Source organism: Candoia aspera, chromosome 1 (assembly GCF_035149785.1).
Source record: "Candoia aspera isolate rCanAsp1 chromosome 1, rCanAsp1.hap2, whole genome shotgun sequence".
Lineage (NCBI taxonomy): Eukaryota > Metazoa > Chordata > Lepidosauria > Squamata > Boidae > Candoia > Candoia aspera.
Window position 1 is genome coordinate 93,778,103 of NC_086153.1, and position 17,856 is coordinate 93,795,958.

The 17,856-nt window shown below is 38.8% G+C and overlaps 1 protein-coding gene across 1 annotated transcript in view; it reads left to right on the forward strand.

The window, feature by feature from the left end:
• Nucleotides 1-549: 549 nt before the first annotated feature.
• Nucleotides 550-17,856, forward strand: part of STX7 (syntaxin 7) — a 33,908-nt gene continuing 16,601 nt past the window's right edge. Inside the window, exons 1-3 of the mRNA XM_063309947.1 lie at nt 550-680; nt 7,696-7,836; nt 17,730-17,799. Coding sequence (XP_063166017.1) covers nt 7,752-7,836; nt 17,730-17,799 — 155 coding nt within the window. The 5' untranslated portion in view covers nt 550-680; nt 7,696-7,751. The remainder of the gene's footprint in view (nt 681-7,695; nt 7,837-17,729; nt 17,800-17,856) is intronic.

The following is a 17,856-nucleotide window of genomic DNA, read 5'->3' on the forward strand; positions in this document are numbered from 1 at the left end:
TGGCTTAACCATGTCTTATTGAATAAGTTTTAGTTCTGGCATTTTTAATGAAAAATAAGTATGGACAGATGTGTATAGCATTTTGCAGAGCAGCAGAAAAAATGCGTCTGTTCTACAGTGTAAAATTATTCACAAACAAAAGAGAAAAGGAAGACTCAGAAGTAACATATCAATTCCGGTTTTAACTATTAACAGTGTCATGTTTAACCGTATTTGATTTTTTTTAAAGGATCCGTCAATTATAAGCCACTTGGCAGCAACTTTATTTCGGAGGAGACACTTGCAATTGCATCGATCGCCCCTTTCCCACATCACCCTAATCCTTTGTTATTGTAGCTGACCGGGACGAAGTCCTAGACAGCCAAGGGAAAACACGCACGCGCAACCGATTTGTACGTGTACTTGGTAATCCCTGCGTCTCTAGTTTTCACCTCGCAGGTACGCCGACCGAAGTCACAGCTGTAAAAAGTATTTTGGAAAAGAGGAGGGGCCTGCACTGGCTCCGCCTCCTCCTTTTCCGGGCGTGCTCGTGCTGCAGTAACTGGGTTGGGTTGAGGGGAGTGGCCGTCTCCGGCGGATCAGCTGAGCGGTCGGAAGATCCAAGTCCGGAACCCGGACAGCTCGCTCGTCTTCATCCCCCACCCCGGGACACGCTAAGAGGCCAAAGCTGCCAGCTTGGGGTAAGAAGCGCGGAGCGCAGCCGGATTGAGGGGTCCTGCTGCTGCCCCTGCTTCCTCGCAGGTTGCGTGCGTGGCGGAGCTCAGGCGGCCGCCGCCCTGGAGCAGAACTGCAGCAATCCCAACGGAAGGTCAGGAGGCCAGGATAGGCGGGGGCGCCCTCCCTTTAGCGCAGCATGGGGGGCAAGATAGGAGAAGAATCGCTGGGCCCAGCTTTCCAGCTGAACACTGAGGCTGCTGCGCTGGCCTTGGGCGATAGTTCCGCATTTCCAAGAGGTTCCTGCATTGGGAGAACGCGAGGTTAGTCTGCGCCCGCACCCCCTCCCCGAGGGGCCGGATCGGAACCCTTCCGCAAGTAACCCCGTCTTGCCAGCGCTGTCCCACGCGCCCCCTGGATACTTTTCCTCCTGCGCTTTCCCTCGGGGCTTTCCCAGAGCGAGTTAGTCGCTGCCCGGCCTCCTCTGTTGTTCCTGCCCTTGATTTCCCGATGCTGTGGAATTCCGCCTCCTTTCCTGGTGGGCGGGAGAGCCAGCTCGGCCCCTGGCAACTCTGCGCTGCCGAGTTGTGTTTTGCAGCATCCACCGGAGGCGGTTTGTGAAGGGATTAATTGCGGAGTGTGTGTGCCTGACAACTGTAAAGGCACATGTGGTTGACAGCCCCGCAGGGCAAAGGAGCCCCTTCCTTTTTGGCTTTTCTTAGCGCCTCCTTTCTCTGGGTGGAGCAGTCCTGTGATGGTGATAGGAAAAATGTGATTCCTTATCTGTAAAAGCCTTCAGAGGAAGGGAAAACAGGTTTAAGTCTGTGTGGACATCCGTTCATGCGTATTAAGCCAGAGAGTGAGTTCCTGTAGGTTGACCCTGCCTCTAACACCTGCCTTGTTGAAGTTTGCTATAGAATACATTGTTGATATGAAAAGGCCAAAGAAATGGAGAAAATCTATGTGCATGGTTTCTAGGAGCCGAAAACACTTGATGGCACATAATCAAGAAAAGGCCAGCACTCCTCTTCAAGTTTGTGTGAATCAGACTTCTTTTAGTTGAATATAGCTACCCTGCCATATGTAGATAGGGTTTGTGTGTATTGTGTAAAGCCTTGGTTTGTTTAACCATGGTTAATTAAAATTGCAGTTGACTAGGTTCACAAACCACATTATGGCTTAGCATGTTAAATGAACCTTGTTTTGGAAAAGCATGGTATGGGTTGGAAGGATCAAGGTCTATGCCATTGGGAGATGTTAAAGAAATGAATGAGGTCTCTCTTACCCTTCCCCCGTTACTTTTCACACTGATAAGAATTAGTTGCCAAAACAGGTAACAGATGCAGCTTGCCCTAAAGAGGCAAGACAAGTAGTAGGAAATACAGAAGTATTCTGCTGTTCTAAATTGCCTATCTATAGGTGTCTCATCTGAATGTAGACTTCATTGGTATTCTTGTATTGTAACTTTAATCTTTCCAGTGAATACAGTTATTTGGACTATTAGGTTCTTGTTCCTTGGAATTAACTGTTTCCAGTCTAGACTGCAAAGAGTGAAGCCTGAGAGCCCCATTCTGCCTCTTCTACCCTTACCCAGAATAGGGTGATTGTGAACGTCTGCAATGAAGCTGTAAACTGGTTCAGCTTAATTCCAGTGCTTTCCAGAGCCCCAACCCCTTGTGCAAGGATTGTGTTCTCTTGATTGAGAGTTAATGGGCACACCTGTCAATGTGAAGGAGGTTAGAAAGTGAGAGAAGAGGCTGCTGGGTGGAAGAGTCCTTGAAAAGAAGCTCTAATTCACTTACTAAGTTCACATTTATTTAAGATTAATAATTGGGCTGAGATTAATAATTAACAGATTGGAACACCAATTTATTTGAGCCCAACTGCATTTATGATATGCAAGCCCATGATTAAGTTAACCCTTGGTGTGTTTTGCAAAAAGAGCTGTGGTGATAGAAGCCTTACATTGCCTGAAGAGGAGAGGAAACAAATTAATGGAGGGAGATTGCCAGTGGCTCCTCAACTAGCTTGACAAAGCTTAATAAGCCTTTGTTTTTCAACCTATCATGCTTATGGTTTATTATTCTGCTTTGGCAATAAGGCAGGATATACATATTTATAAAAATAGTAGTAATGGCTGCATCTTCGGCCTAGGATCAGAAGCAGTAAGTTTCTCAGTGCTAATCACTGGAAGGGCTGAACTGCATCCTGCCTGGGTGGCAACTGAGTGCTGGATTGAGCAGAAGAGTTGTTCCAAGTTTCCTAAGTAGAAAAACAGGTTAGAAGAGATGCAGGCAATCATCTCTTTCATCTGGTTTTCCACTCTTTCCATTTGTAGCCTTTTGAGGCTCTTGATTTAAAAAAAAAAAAAAATCTGAGTGGAGGGGCTGTTTCAGTGTGCTCAGTTTTGCTCAGATGGTTTTTGAAATATAGGGAATATTTGCAGGGTATTTAGTTGTTTGCAAGATCAAGGCCTAGTCAGTTTGGCATCTCAACCAATTGTCTGTTTGGCATCTCAGCTCTGTTGAAAACTTGTATGCATCAAACATTCATATTGCGGTTTATACATTTTCTCCTCAATATTATCACTAATTTTGAAAGGGTTCTAGATTGAAAGCGGTTCTAATTTGTGTACCATTAGGACTCAGGAATTGATGTAAATTTCTGCTGATTCAATCAGTTTTGCAGTTTGTCCGAAACAACGGCTGTTTTCATTTAAAGATATTAAATTATAATGTGGTTTGTTTGATTTTGGCTTAGTGTGAATCCACCCATACTGGTTTATAATGTATGATGTAAAGCATGATGTGTTATGGGAAAACCAGCTAATTGGAATTTATTTAGCAGACTACAGGTACATGAACAATGGCACTATGTATGAAACCAGCCAAGGAGATGTATCTAGATTTGACCTCGGTTGAGATCCACAAATGTAGGAGATGTCTTTCTTTTTGTTGCCACAGGTCTCTGAAGAGTTTGGGGTATCATCCAGAACAGCATGAAGAGGTGATACCAAAGGGATATTGGCAGAGACGTCACTTGTCTGTTAGTCTCCCAAGGGAAACTTCTGTTAAATCCCAATTCCCTCCATTAATGGAAGCAGCCTTTCCATTCTCAAAGAGACACCCACCCAATGGATTTGACAGCTGAGATGAACTTTAACTTTACAAGCCCTCTTTAAATCCAGAAAAGCTGGTACCTGAATATTAAGACATAAATCTATGACTTTAAAGTTTCCCAATGTATCTGTAAGATAGTCCATCAGCAAAATATCTTAGCTGCTTTCTTTTTTCTAAAATAAAATCAGAACCTGATCATTGCTTTAGGGTAGCTAACTGTGCAAACAGCATGTCACTGATGTTTCTGGTTGTTGTAGAATCACAATTTAGTTAAAGAGATCTTAGTAATAATTAAGCTAAAATAAGTATTTTTAAAAGTCACTTGGTCCACTCAAATCATTTGCTGAATTGCTCCAGCGATATTAGGTTTTTCCTGAGAATCCTGGAACGTTACGCATTGAACAGTCTAGTTGGCACTATAGTCCATTGGAAACATGACTTTATGGCATAATAACTTTTCATTCTTTTATTCCAGATTTCCTTTCTTAGATTGGCTTTGTCTTCATGCCGAGAATTGCTAATCAGATTTGAAAAAACACCATGTTATGAGAATGTTGAAAACCACTGGGCTGCAGCTGTAGATGCTATAACTGGAAAAACCTTAAAACATAGATAAGAAAAAACCTAAAAATGGGATGACTGTTCCAATAGAAGAGAATATATGTAGCTCAGGGTTGAACTGTGGAGTCCTTGGTGCTCTCTGAGCTTGGTTGTTTCCTTGCAGACGTTTCATTGCCAGACTAGGCAACATCATCAGCGCGAGTGGGTGTGGGGTTTCATCCCTGTTTATATACAGCAGCTTGCCCTGCCAGTGTTGGTGGGGGTGTGGTGTTCTCCTTGGTAGGTCCTTGATTGGGGTATGGTTTTCTGCTTGATTGTTTGTCTGGTGCTAATCCCTGCTTATCTGGGTGTTGGCTGCTGGAGGCGATGCATTCTGGTCTTTTTGTTTCCCTCTTAGCTTTTTTATTGTCTCTCTTAAATGTGATTTATCGCTGTGTGTCTATTGATGGCTGACCGTGCGATGTCACTGGGATGACTGTGCAACTTGTTTTATGTGTGCAAAGACTGCATTCATGCCTGATGATCAGAAGAATGCTGCTACTGTCCCCCTACACAAAAGGAAAGGTAGCAAGAGTAAATGCAAAAGGTATAGGAACTTTGTTGGTTAAATGTGTCTGGGAATGGTGGTTGTACCCAGATCCATTCAGCTGGGCGAGATCAAGAAAGCAAAAACTATACAGACTTTAGTAAGAAATCTTCATGCTAATTTTGTAAAATACAAAAAGGATTAAAATACAAAAAGCCTCATTTACTAAGTCAGGGTTTCTTTGAATGATTTGAGATGCTTTGTCCCAAATTTCTTGCCATCTGTGCTGAATTGCCATTTATAAGATAGTCAATAGACTCACTCATCTCAGGGCCAGCCTCCCCACCGTCTCTCACAGATCGAATGATGGCAGGAAGCAAAAGTTGGGAATTGTTGTGTGGCTCTGTGCAGGGCAGGGGTGTGCGGACCAGGTTTTTGCTAGGCACTGAGATATGTATGCGTGTGAGAAAGTTAACTGTACGTTTGTTGAACTAGAGAAAGCATGTGATAAAATGAACAGCCCTGAACTTTGGAAGGCTTCAGATGAAACTGGAGTGGGAAGGGTGGCTGCTGAGCGCAGGACAAGTGCTATATGGAAGTAAAGGAAGTGAAAATAAATGTGCGGCTTGGAGATGGTTCAACAATCGACAGTACGGCAAGGGTGCCATGGTTGTTTAATATGTTTATGAATAAAGTGTAAAGAATGTTTGTGGTGATGTTAGAAGGGGACTGGTTGTGGATATGACTCTGTGATATTTTTGTTTACAGCTTGTGCCATATTGTTGGCTAGATCCTGAATAATTTTCAACAAATGTTAGCTTGTATGATGCCAAGAATGTAGATCTGAGAATTAATGTACCAAGGACCAAGGTAGTTGTGTATGACAGGGAAAATTGAACAGTTGTTAGCTGTGCATATCTGGCAAAATAACTAGAGCAAGCATGTGGGTTTTTGTACCCTGGTAGAATGTTTACTAAATAGGAGAACAAGTCTGGAGAAATTTTAAGATATGCAAGTATTGGTAGAAAGATATGGGGTGGTATGTTTATGTGATCCATCATGGAGGAAATCTATGTGGTCGCTAAGAGTCAACACTGACTTGATGGCACATAATCAAGTATGTGATCCATGCTGAGGAGTAAATGTTTGTCAAAATTACAGTATAAGAGCATGCTTCTGCCCATTTGGTTAAATGGAAGGAAGAGTTGGGCGTGTTAGGAGAAATATAAAAGTAAATTGCATGCACCTAAGATCTGAGTGGTAAAACTAGAAGTAAATCAAGAATAAATGGCAGCTGAACGAATGTGGACTAATACAAAAGTGAATTACCAGCATAGAAGAAGTATATTAAGTGGTTTGTTCAAGGAAACTGAATGATTGACTCTCATAACAAATAAATGAAAAAAGGGCCTAGTTGTTGGAGTGGAACAGGAAGACCAAGAAAGCTCTGGTTGACTGGAATTAAGGAGTTTAATTAATGAGTTCCTGGAAATGAGAGAGATGGGAAGTCTAAAGAACAAAACCCATTGTACTGAAATGGTGAATGGATATAGTGTAAGCAAGGATGACCTGCAAGGATAGAAAGGTATAGAAAAGTACAGCAAAGCGTGTTGGTATATACCACATTTGGCTATATTTCTTTTTATTTATTTCTTTTCCTTTTTACACCTCACTCCTTCATTTTTTCACCTTATTATATGTTGCGTACCCATAAAGGGAGTAGTGTGATTGGAATGTCAGTTGGTTTTGCTTTAGAAAAGTATTGTGTTTTTCTAAAAGAAAACCTGCTGATTTTTCAAATCTTAATGTCTTACACAATAGGTTGAAGGAAACCATGACCTAATGAGTTCAATATGTCTCTGGGATGCTTCTTTATCTCCATAAGCCAATTCTGCAGAAAACACTAAAGACTGAAAGCAGAAAAAGAGGAAATATCACCAAGTGTAAAGATGACTTTGTAGTAAAAGGAAATGAAAGAGTACTTTAAATAGGATTGAAAATCTGCAGTTTGTCTCTGTATTATTGCTTCTGCTGTGATGTCTTCTGAAACTGAGTGGAAGGCTACATACCTTCCTTATTCTGATCATGGTCTTATGCCTTCTTAGAAATATCTCAGCTACTTCTTGACTTATTTCATTTTTTTTTGATGTACATCTGACATACGTTTTAGCAAAGATTTTTGTGGTCACAGAACAGGTAAGTTTGCAGAGATAAACCTTTGCAGGACAGGCAAAAACAATTCTGTTCTCTTTTACCCTTCATGATGTCTGAGAGTTATAATTCAGTGAACTCGGGAGGCAGCAATTTGGGGAAGATTGATGTAGTACATCTATCTAAACTGTATTAAATGTGTATTTGTTAAAGTGTATCTTTGTATAGAAATGTGCTGGCCTGTGTCTTCCTTCCCCTTCTGGTTGTCCTTATTTATTAGCATGATTATTTTTGGGATTTGCTAGAAGCCTTTATTGTCCCCAATGTCTCATTCTCCAGAACTCTCCTGTTGCTCCACTGCTAAGCTTTCATTCCTCCTCAGAGTTGTAAACACCAACATGAAAGCAAATCATCCAGAAGAAATGGGAACCCTATGAGACTAAAACAGAGATTTGTCATTTCTTTAAAAACGTTGAAGCTAGTAAAAAGAAAGCAAATTGTGTACCAAACCATATTTTTTACATGTGAGCAAACATTACTGTTTAGGATTCTGGTTTATGCAGGTGTACTTATATATTTGGATATCTGTTACTGATCTCAAGAAGGATTTGGTTGATGTGGGTTCTACAGTGGAGTTCCTCATTGTCTGTAAACTGTTCTTAAACGGTCTTTCTTTCTTTTCAGGTGGTGGTGTTTAGTGGTCCCTGGACTCTATGACTTTAGCAGGGTTATAATCCACCATGGCGTACAATGCAAGCACTGCTGGGGATGCTAACCAGTTAGCCCAACTTATAACATCTAATATACAGAAAATCACACAATGCAGTAAGTTAACAACTCGTATTAACAATTTCTGCTGATGCAAATTTATAAACTTCATTTAAAAGAGTTCTTAAACATCCACAAGTAGATAGTATGCTATCATTTTTGTAATTCTTGCCTTTATTAGTTATGCAGTGATATTTTGTGCCTGTTGGTTGGTGAGCTTTTGGCAGTAGTTATTAATTAAACCTCTTGACAGTCTTATCTAAAGTACATATCCTGGGTGGTGAGGAATTAAGAGGAATTTACCTTGTGTAATGCTTTTATGCTAAGAAAACTCTGCAGAGTACAAAATTGGCATGGAAAGATACTTTCCCCACATAGATGTACTGAACTTGAATACATGCACTTCAGATTCCTTTCTCTTTAATGCCTGCTATTAAACCTTTTGGCAAAAAAGTTAATTTATAAGAGAAATTATTTTTTGGTGTTTTAATTGAGGTGCTAATTCAGGATAGGCATTCATATTTAAGAAGTAGAAAAAGCAGAGCTCTTGTTAAAATAGTATTATTGTAAGAACTTTTATAATTAATTTTACTTGGTCGAATGAATGTGATAAAATGTATCAGTATGAGATTTATACTTTCCTCCAAAAAACCTAGAGAAAATTAGCAATGCATAATTTCCATGGATAACTCAATTTTATTGGTTCAATATATTTAGCTTTTCAATCTTATTAATGCACACCAATTTAATTTTACAAGAACAACAGAAGATTTATAACTTTTGGGCAACGTTATAGCTGTAGACTTTCATGAATATGTGAATTAGATTTCTAGAGAAGTATGTTGATGTTTGTGCTAAAGTTTTCCTGTTGTGTTCTCTTGATTTTTAACTGTTAATTCAGTTTGCTATTAAGCACCATAATAGCCTAAATGTTACTGTATTAGGGATGTGCACAGAACAATCAGTTTTAGCTAGTCTCTGCCCAGTCTGAAACAAACGTATTTTTTGAGCACAGATCCAGGCAGAGGTGTATTGTGATGGGTGAGTGGAGAAAAGGCAAAACCATCAGTGGCAGTGTGTGGCAGTTAGAGGATGTCAGGAGAAAATGCTCTCAAAACTAGGTTTGGCTAGACCACGCCCCACCTGAAATTGGCCAGACATCTGAGCTGCAAAATACATTTTCTGTTTTGCACCCACCTCTATATTATTATGATTACTATTATTACCACCCAACTCCAGTGGACTCCAATGTACAACAATATTTCTAATTCACATAATGTGGATTGCCTTCCAGTATGGAAATACTCAACTAGATTTGATAACTGATACCTAATTTTTAGGAGGACTTAAATTTTTAAGATATGTGTTTTTCAGGAACTCAGGCTAGACATTATCATGTAACTTAATACTTATACATGTATTTGTAAAGTTACAATTCAAAACTTGGATAACAAAGATTCCTTTTTGTGACCTCATAAATAACTCTATACTAATAGTGACAATAGCTGTAACATCATTTTTATTGATATCTCCTTTTTTAAAAATATGGGTCCTTATGTTACCAGCATAGCACATTCAAAGAGAAGAGGAATATATCTTGGAAAACCCCAAGATTTGCAGAAGTGTAAAAAAATCTGATCAGTTTAATCTGCAACAGGAATAGGCAAACAGTCGTCCTCCAGTTGTTTGGTATCACCATTTCTGAAATCCCATGCTAAATGACTGCTTTGATTTGCTAAAGGCACTGCTTTTGCTTCACATCATCCTTTTGAAGGGATGCAATCTTTAATGAAGCAAGGTCCCTATTCAAAAATCTATATATACCTGATATATTTTAAATCATCTGTGTTTGCCACAAAAAAGAAAGAATTGCTCACTACTTGAATATCCTTGCTTCTTTTCTTGTTAAAGATTGGCATTCAGCCATGTTGCTATCCTACATTTCCAAAGCTGTGAATCATTTTAGTGAATGCTCATTAATTCCTCACTAAAATTATTGCAGGCTTATTATGCATATGAATAACAAGCTGAATAATGGTGCTTTCAAGGAGTAGTGGAGAGAGTAAACCAAGAATGGACTGATCTGAATGGAATATTGAACGAAATCAATTGTTTTTTTATTATGAGTTTAAGACTAGCTTGCTCATAGGATTATACACTTGCCCTTCCTTCTCCCATGTAGCCACAGAGATATTTGAAAGCTTTTACTACTGGCTAAGATTAATCATAGCTTACCAAGTCATTCAAAGCCAGATAAATGATGGCTTGTTTAGTTGGTGGATACAAGCAAACTTCAACCATAATTTATGAACCTTTATTGTTATTCCTTAATATAATCAACCAGTTTAAAATTCAGTTGGCATGACAATTTGTGGTTAGTCCAAAACAGAGCTGAAACTTCTGATTTCCTTCTAACAAGCTTTCAGGAGAATATGAGCAAGCTCATGGGATTGTAACTCTTTCCAGAGTTAATTTTGAAGGAACATAGGATGCTACAAGGAGTTCTACAGAGATAAATATTTCCCTCAGTACAAGTGCAGTTTTGGATTCAGGCTAGGAGTAGGATTTATTTAGCCTACACAATAAAGCATTTTTTAGAACATCTCTTTGTGAAGAATGTTTAATGGGTTTTTCGAAATACAATGATTTCTCTATAACTGCACTTCTGAGTTAAATCTCACTCATGTCAGTAAGGTCTATCTGCTCCATCTAATCTGTATGAAAGCATTTCTAGAGAGACCTGCAACTTCCATATACTGTATGTATATGGTAATTGCCTACTGTATAAAATCAGGAGTCTGGTAGTGCCTTTTCCAACTAACGCACTTTATTACAGGGCATGCTTTTGTGGCTGGACTGGTGTAGGATTTAAATTTCAGTGAGGGGTGCGGGGAAGAGAGGGAAAGATAGGATGGTTATGCAGATGAGGTTTACATGTGACAACATTACCAGGATCCTATCAGTTAACCATTGTATTGTGTTAAGAACCCATTGTGCTTCTTGAGACCTTCTGAGACTGCCAGATACCTTTTGATGTATGTGAGTCAGTAACCTCTTGCTCAATGGTGGAGTTAAAACCCTGTTTTTTCAAAATGGTCACTAGTGTCCTGGGAGGTTGAAAAGCTCCGATATTACTTTGTCCTTGTTTTGAGTCCTGATGTCAAATTTGTGTCCATTCGTTCTTTTGTGCAAAGTCTGTCCTGCTTGTCCTACGTAGAATTCAGAGGAGCATTTCACCCTCTCAGGACACTCTATAACAGACCTCAATGGGACTTTTAAATGTTGTTTCAGTCAAAACAATAACTTTAGAACTTTAGCACGCTAGCAAAAAGAATAGACTAAAGGGTTTCTCCCATAGACGCTATCTTTCCAAAAGGGAAAGCTTTCTTGATGCGTGATTCATTCAGTCTCTAGCCTTTTCTCCATTCTAAAATTATCGTGTTGAAGTAAAAAGTCTCACTGTTTCTGAACACGTTAATATGCCATGAGGGCCGTGAAGAGTTGTGACACTTCCAGTGCTACTTGTTCTTGAGATTCATAGCCTGTTGAACAAGAGCAGAACAACTTCTGTTGTTCATTTTCTTAATTAAGCACTTCACACACACACACACACACACACACACACACACACACACACACACCATGCACACCTACCCAACTGAAGAGTCTAGCTGGACAGATCCCATTTGAGTTGCAGATGTATTGAAAGAGGATACAACGTACCGTACTTTGTTCTTTGCTGTGGCTTCTAAGGACTACCACTTCATAACACACTTCTCTCATCCAACAAGGCTTGACCAGTACATCAGAGCTCAGTCCCGCTTTGACACTTTTCTCATACCTCCTAGTACTTTTACATCAGACTGTTGTTGCCTGACCCAGTTTATGTAGGAACTATTTGTTGTTGTGGCAGCCATCTTTTGTTGTGAGACCCGTTATCCTTTCTCTTTGAAGTCTTAATCCTCCACTTTCGATTTCAGCTGAAATCCTCCAGAGCAGTCCTTCCTGCCTCTATGGCCTGCTTTGAATCTGACATCTTCTATATGTATATATTCATGCAAATAAATAGTAAAAAGCTACCTAAAATCATTGTTCCATGGCTTTATGTAATGGTTAATGTTACATACTAGTGACAGTATATTAGAATTGATATAGTTATATATGTTTAAAAGTATTTGTTAAGCTTGATTTGCTTTACTTCCTCCTTTGCCTTTAACCATCTTTTATTTAAATCACTGTTCCCCATTTGTTTTCACACTTGAGTACATAAATATTTCCCAGTGTGACTCATTCTCCTTTCATGTGCAAATAAAATTCAAACTTCTTGGGAGATTTGTTGCTTATGTGTGATGAAATCATGGACAGAAGACAAGGTACACAAGGATACTTTTCACTGAAATAGCAATTTAGTTCTGTTCTGACATTTTGGATTACAGCTCCCACTGACCAATCATATAGAAGCGCTGTCCAAAATATCTGGAAGGCACCAGTTTGCACTAGACTGTCATTTATTTATTTATGTTTGTTTGTTTGTAAGGCAATCCATCTCATCATGATTCTGGGTAGCTAACAACAATTAAAAAATACAACCTAAACAGCATAAAATTGGTACCTGAAATAAAACTATAAACAAATATCAACATCACCATTTCACAGGCTCCGCCATATGTTCCATCATCTTGGGAGAGGTTGCAGTATAGGCATCTTTGATGGTAAGGATTTATAAAAAGAAGGCATTGCTACATGACAATAGCTTTGAGTAATGGTAGGAAACATGTTGTCTTAGTATTCTACTCATGCAGGACCCAGCCAGCATGGCCAACGGTTAGGGATTGTGGAAGTTAAAACATCTGGAAGGCAACAGATTGCTCTCCCCTGACTAAGAAACATAGAATGACATTGGCTTAACATCATAAAACTGACAATTATTAATGAAGGATCCATTGGATCTCATTAATTAAAAATATAATAGAACAATGTGTGAATGTAGCAACTGATAACAGTTTTTCCCCACTATCCAACATCTGAATTCTTTCCTTTTTCATCTTCAGAACTCCAAAATTGGAAAAGTCCTTCAATGGATATGACAGGAGGAAAAACAAAGACAATTAGATTACACTGTTGGCAGATTTTTGTATCTAACCATCTGTGATTTATTTACTGTGATTTATTAACTTCTGAATCATTCTAGAGTAAACAAAATTAAGATTAGTGTACTTCAAGGGTCATGGAACAACCAACTAATGTGATGACACCAGGAATTTATCTTAAGAAATTCTACATGAATTAACTAAACTGCAAAACTGTGGTTCATTTGTGTTTAAGATGAAACAAGATGGATGGTATAACTGATTCCCCTTAACTGAATAGTCATTTTGTGCATGTGAACCTGTAGGGAGGGAGTTGCGATAGATGTTATCTAATGCAGAGCCCCTATACTTCTGGTCATCAAAACACTATATTTTTATATATTTTGCAGTTGCTAAGAGTACTATAAATAATCTGTTCTTAAACTACGTATAGACTCCATGAGCCTTCTGGAATGGTGTGGGAAGATTCCTACAGAATTTCATCAGGAAAGAAGAAATCAGTAAAATGAAGGATGAATGGTATTTTATATTGTCCCATTCTTTTGGCCTTTTAGTTGTTACTGGTAATCTGATGTACTAAAATATCCTTAATTATAAAATAAAGATGAACATATTGATTAGGTTCACACATCCTGATGAATCATAATGTGGCTTATTTAGCTTTGATTTAATGTGTTGTAAACCTGTGGTTTGTGAACTATGGCTTATAGCTTAGTGTTATGTCAACCCAGGCAATTATTCACTAAATCATAAGTAAACTATTAGTGCAGTGTGTGAACTTGGTCATTGCTGTTGATCATAACCTATTGAGTGGATCAGAAGACAGGAAACTTTATTTTATAAAATGACAACTGTACTATCATCACCAAACGTATTTCAATTTAACTAGCAGCTCATGGTTTAGAAATTTCTTAGTTACAAGCTTAATGGTTGCTCTTTTGTATAGTACAGGAATAGAATGATTATCATCTTTGATGTTGGGCCTTCTGGGACTCGGAGTGTCACTGGCACGTCTTTTAGAAGTAACATTTTTAAATACTTCTATCCCAGGGCAAAACTAAGAATAGTAATGATTCAAAGTTGTTTGATGTGTGATTGGTGTCAACCCATCACACGTTAATTTTTTTTTTTTCAGTTTTATCTGTGGTGTGTAGAGTGAAAGTTCAGGAGTCTTCCCTGGGACAAAAGTTTTCAGTTTGACATTCGAAGGAGTTCTAGCTTTATAGCTGAATGCTGATCAATAACATTTTTGCTACTTGAGTCTCAATCACAATAAGGATAGGTAGTGGTGCCTCCTCTTGCCAAATATTTTATCAGTGTATGTGTCAGGCCAGTCTACTCGTATGCAGATGTTTAGAAGCCATGGTTTTAAACATCCAGATGGAGATCTCCCGTTACAATAAACTTGAACACTTCTATCATTCCATTTTCCTTTCTATATTCTTCTTGATGTACTTTGGTGTGTGGAGAACAACAACTGCACTAGATGATGTGTTGGTCACCACTTGGAAACAGCAGTGGCTTTTGCTACAGACTCCTCCTTCCCTAGCCCCTGCCCCTGCCCTGCCCTGTTCTAATCCAGCACAGTTGTTTTTAATTTTTTTTCACAACCCCTTTAGCCAATAAAAATACAGCTGGCTTGCTGAGTTTCCTCCGTTTTAGTGGCACACCCAATACCTGATACGATAATGTTACACACTAGAAGTCAGGGAGAGGAAGAGAAAGGTGTAAGAACATAGCTTATAATTTATTTTTGTAAGAAGTGGCCTTCAGTAAACCTTAGCTAGGTTTACTGTAACTAATTGAGGTCAGGTTATCAATCAATTTACTGTATTAATAAAAGATAAAATCTCCTTCAAATCAAGCTCACCTCCTGGTGACTTTGTTTTCTTGGCAACATCATGGAAGTAGTTGGCCACTGCTGCCTTCTGGATGTATTTCAACTTCCAGCTTAGCTTACACTCCTGATATTACCTGGAGATCTCCCATCCAAGTCCTAGACCAAGTCAGCTAGATACTGGCACTACTGAGGCACATGAACATAGAGATTGAGAGAGTAACAGATAGAATGTTTCCTTGTAACTTAACCTAATCTTTAATTTTTAAAATTGCTCTGTATTCTTTTTCATTTAATTGTTGTTGTTGTTTATTCGTTTAGTCGCTTCCGACTCTTCGTGACTTCATGGACCAGCCCACGCCAGAGCTTCCTGTCGGTCGTCAACACCCCCAGCTCCCCCAGGGATGAGTCCGTCACCTCTAGAATATCATCCATCCATCTTGCCCTTGGTCGGCCCCTCTTCCTTTTGCCTTCCACTCTCCCTAGCATCAGCATCTTCTCCAGGGTGTCCTGTCTTCTCATTATGTGGCCAAAGTATTTCAGTTTGGCCTTTAATATCATTCCCTCAAGTGAGCAGTCTGGCTTTATTTCCTGGAGGATGGACTGGTTTGATCTTCTTGCAGTCCAAGGCACTCTCAGAATTTTCCTCCAACACCACAGTTCAAAAGCATCGATCTTCCTTCGCTCAGCCTTCCTTATGGTCCAGCTCTCGCAGCCATATGTTACTACAGGGAACACCATTGCTTTAACTATGCGGGCCTTTGTTGTCAGTGTGATGTCTCTGCTCTTAACTATTTTATCGAGATTGGTCATTGCTCTTCTTCCAAGGATTAAGCGTCTTCTGATTTCCTGACTGCAGTCAGCATCTGCAGTAATCTTCGCACCTAGGAATACAAAGTCTTTCACTGCTTCTACATTTTCTCCCTCTATTTGCCAGTTATCAATCAAGCTGGTGGCCATAATCTTGGTTTTTTTGAGGTTTAGCTGCAAACCAGCTTTTGCACTTTCTTCTTTCACCTTCATCATGAGGCTCCTCAGTTCCTCTTCGCTTTCAGCCATCAAAGTGGTATCATCTGCATATCTGAGATTGTTAATGTTTCTTCCAGAGATTTTAACTCCAGCCTTGGATTCCTCAAGGCCAGCATGTCGCATGATGTGTTCTGCATACAAGTTGAATAGGTAGGGTGAGAGTATACAGCCCTGCCGTACTCCTTTCCCAATCTTAAACCAGTCCGTTGTTCCGTGGTCTGTTCTTACTGTTGCTACTTGGTCGTTATACAGATTCTTCAGGAGGCATACAAGATGACTTGGTATCCCCATACCACTAAGAACTTGCCACAATTTGTTATGGTCCACACAGTCAAAGGCTTTAGAATAGTCAATAAAACAGAAATAGATGTTTTTCTGAAACTCTTTCATTTAATATAAGTTTATATTTCTTGGACCAGTTTTGAGATGGAATTAATCTCTAGAATAAGGCTGAAAAACAATGACCAGCAGGTGGCACTCACTCATAAAATGTGCTAGTAATCTATACACCAATTCAGACCACATTTAACACGTGTAATTAAATGTAATGCCTTTCAAAGATAGGTTAAATCATAATGATAATCTTAAAGGCTAATGTGTCAGCTTATGCATTTCAAGTATTATCAGTAGTTCTACAAATCATTTTTATATATTTTCTCTACCATGATCTCTGAGTACTCTTAAGAATTAGTTGAACATATTCTGGGAGGAATAAATGCATGTTTAGCAGTGTTGAGCTTGGCATTTCACTTTTTACATATTTGTTCTTTACATTCTTTTTTATTTGCATTAAACCTGAGAGGTTTTTTTTTAAAAAAAAACCAACCTTTTTGTATGTGCAATTACTAAAATTCTGTTCAAATTTATTTTAACCATGGCAGAAACTGTGATACACAAACCTAGGAAGACTTTGAATAGCATTTTCTTCCCTTGTAGGTCATGTATCCTGTGGTTTGGCATGATGCTGTGATTCGTACTAATTTCCTTGGATATATATTAACTATGTTGAATTCTTGAGTAAATTTATTCTGGTTCCCTTTGGAAATATCTGCCTTCAATGTACATAACATCCACCAAAAGGTGTTCATATTTGGCACAACTGGTAGGCACCAGGTTGGGGAGAACTACACCAATATCAAGACTGGAATGAGGGAAGCCTAAATTCAAAAGTAAAAAGATTACTTAGCAATTTGAGTCCTTTCAACTTAACCTCCCTTTTATATGTGTGAATACAAAATACAAATCTTTTCATTCTTGGCTTCATGCACCAATTGATTATGTGGAAAGGGATAATTCTAGTGACCCTAATCTGTGTACATTTGGGTGAAGGTTTTTTTTAAAAAATAGGATTATTTTTTAACTATAGGTTATCCCAACATATAATCCTTACTTAGTTTTGCCCCCTGCATATCAAAGATTATATGTAACTTCTTTATGTTTTAGGCGGTTTGGAATTAGAATCAGCGGGCTTTATTTGCCAGTATTTCTCATTTCTGTAGTATATTCATTGTCTGCAGTAAGAATATCTTGTAAGGCAAATAAGTAATACAGAAGGAAATCATTGGCATCTTGTTATGGATTTGGACACTTGTGGTAAATCTGTTTTGATGTACGTTTAAAAGAACATCTGAGTTCTTGTTATTTTAACATAACTGAAAATAATATGAGATTACATAAGACTGAAAATAATGAGATTCTTTATTGCCATCAAATAAGTGTTTTCTTAAGCACTGCAGGTATTTGTGCATCAGTTCTGCTTACAATGCTAAAAAAAATTTAAAATGTGGTTTGAAAGGCTTCTGCTTTCACTGGTTCAGCTGTACCATGATCCGTCTTATACAGTGTGCATGTACATCATAATAGTTGTGTTGAATTGGATCTACCACAGCCCTATTAACTGGTATGTGTTTCTGAATTGTCAATTAGGGATGCATGACATTCTGGGAGAACTGTGTCACTTACAAAATCTCTTCCTCTTTTTTTCCCCCAAACAGCTGCAGAAATACAAAGAGTACTGAATCAACTTGGAACCCCACAAGACACACATGAATTGCGGCAACAGCTGTAAGTGCTTCATGAGATGGCCTTTCATTTTGTTGCATTGTAGATAACTTCTCAGTA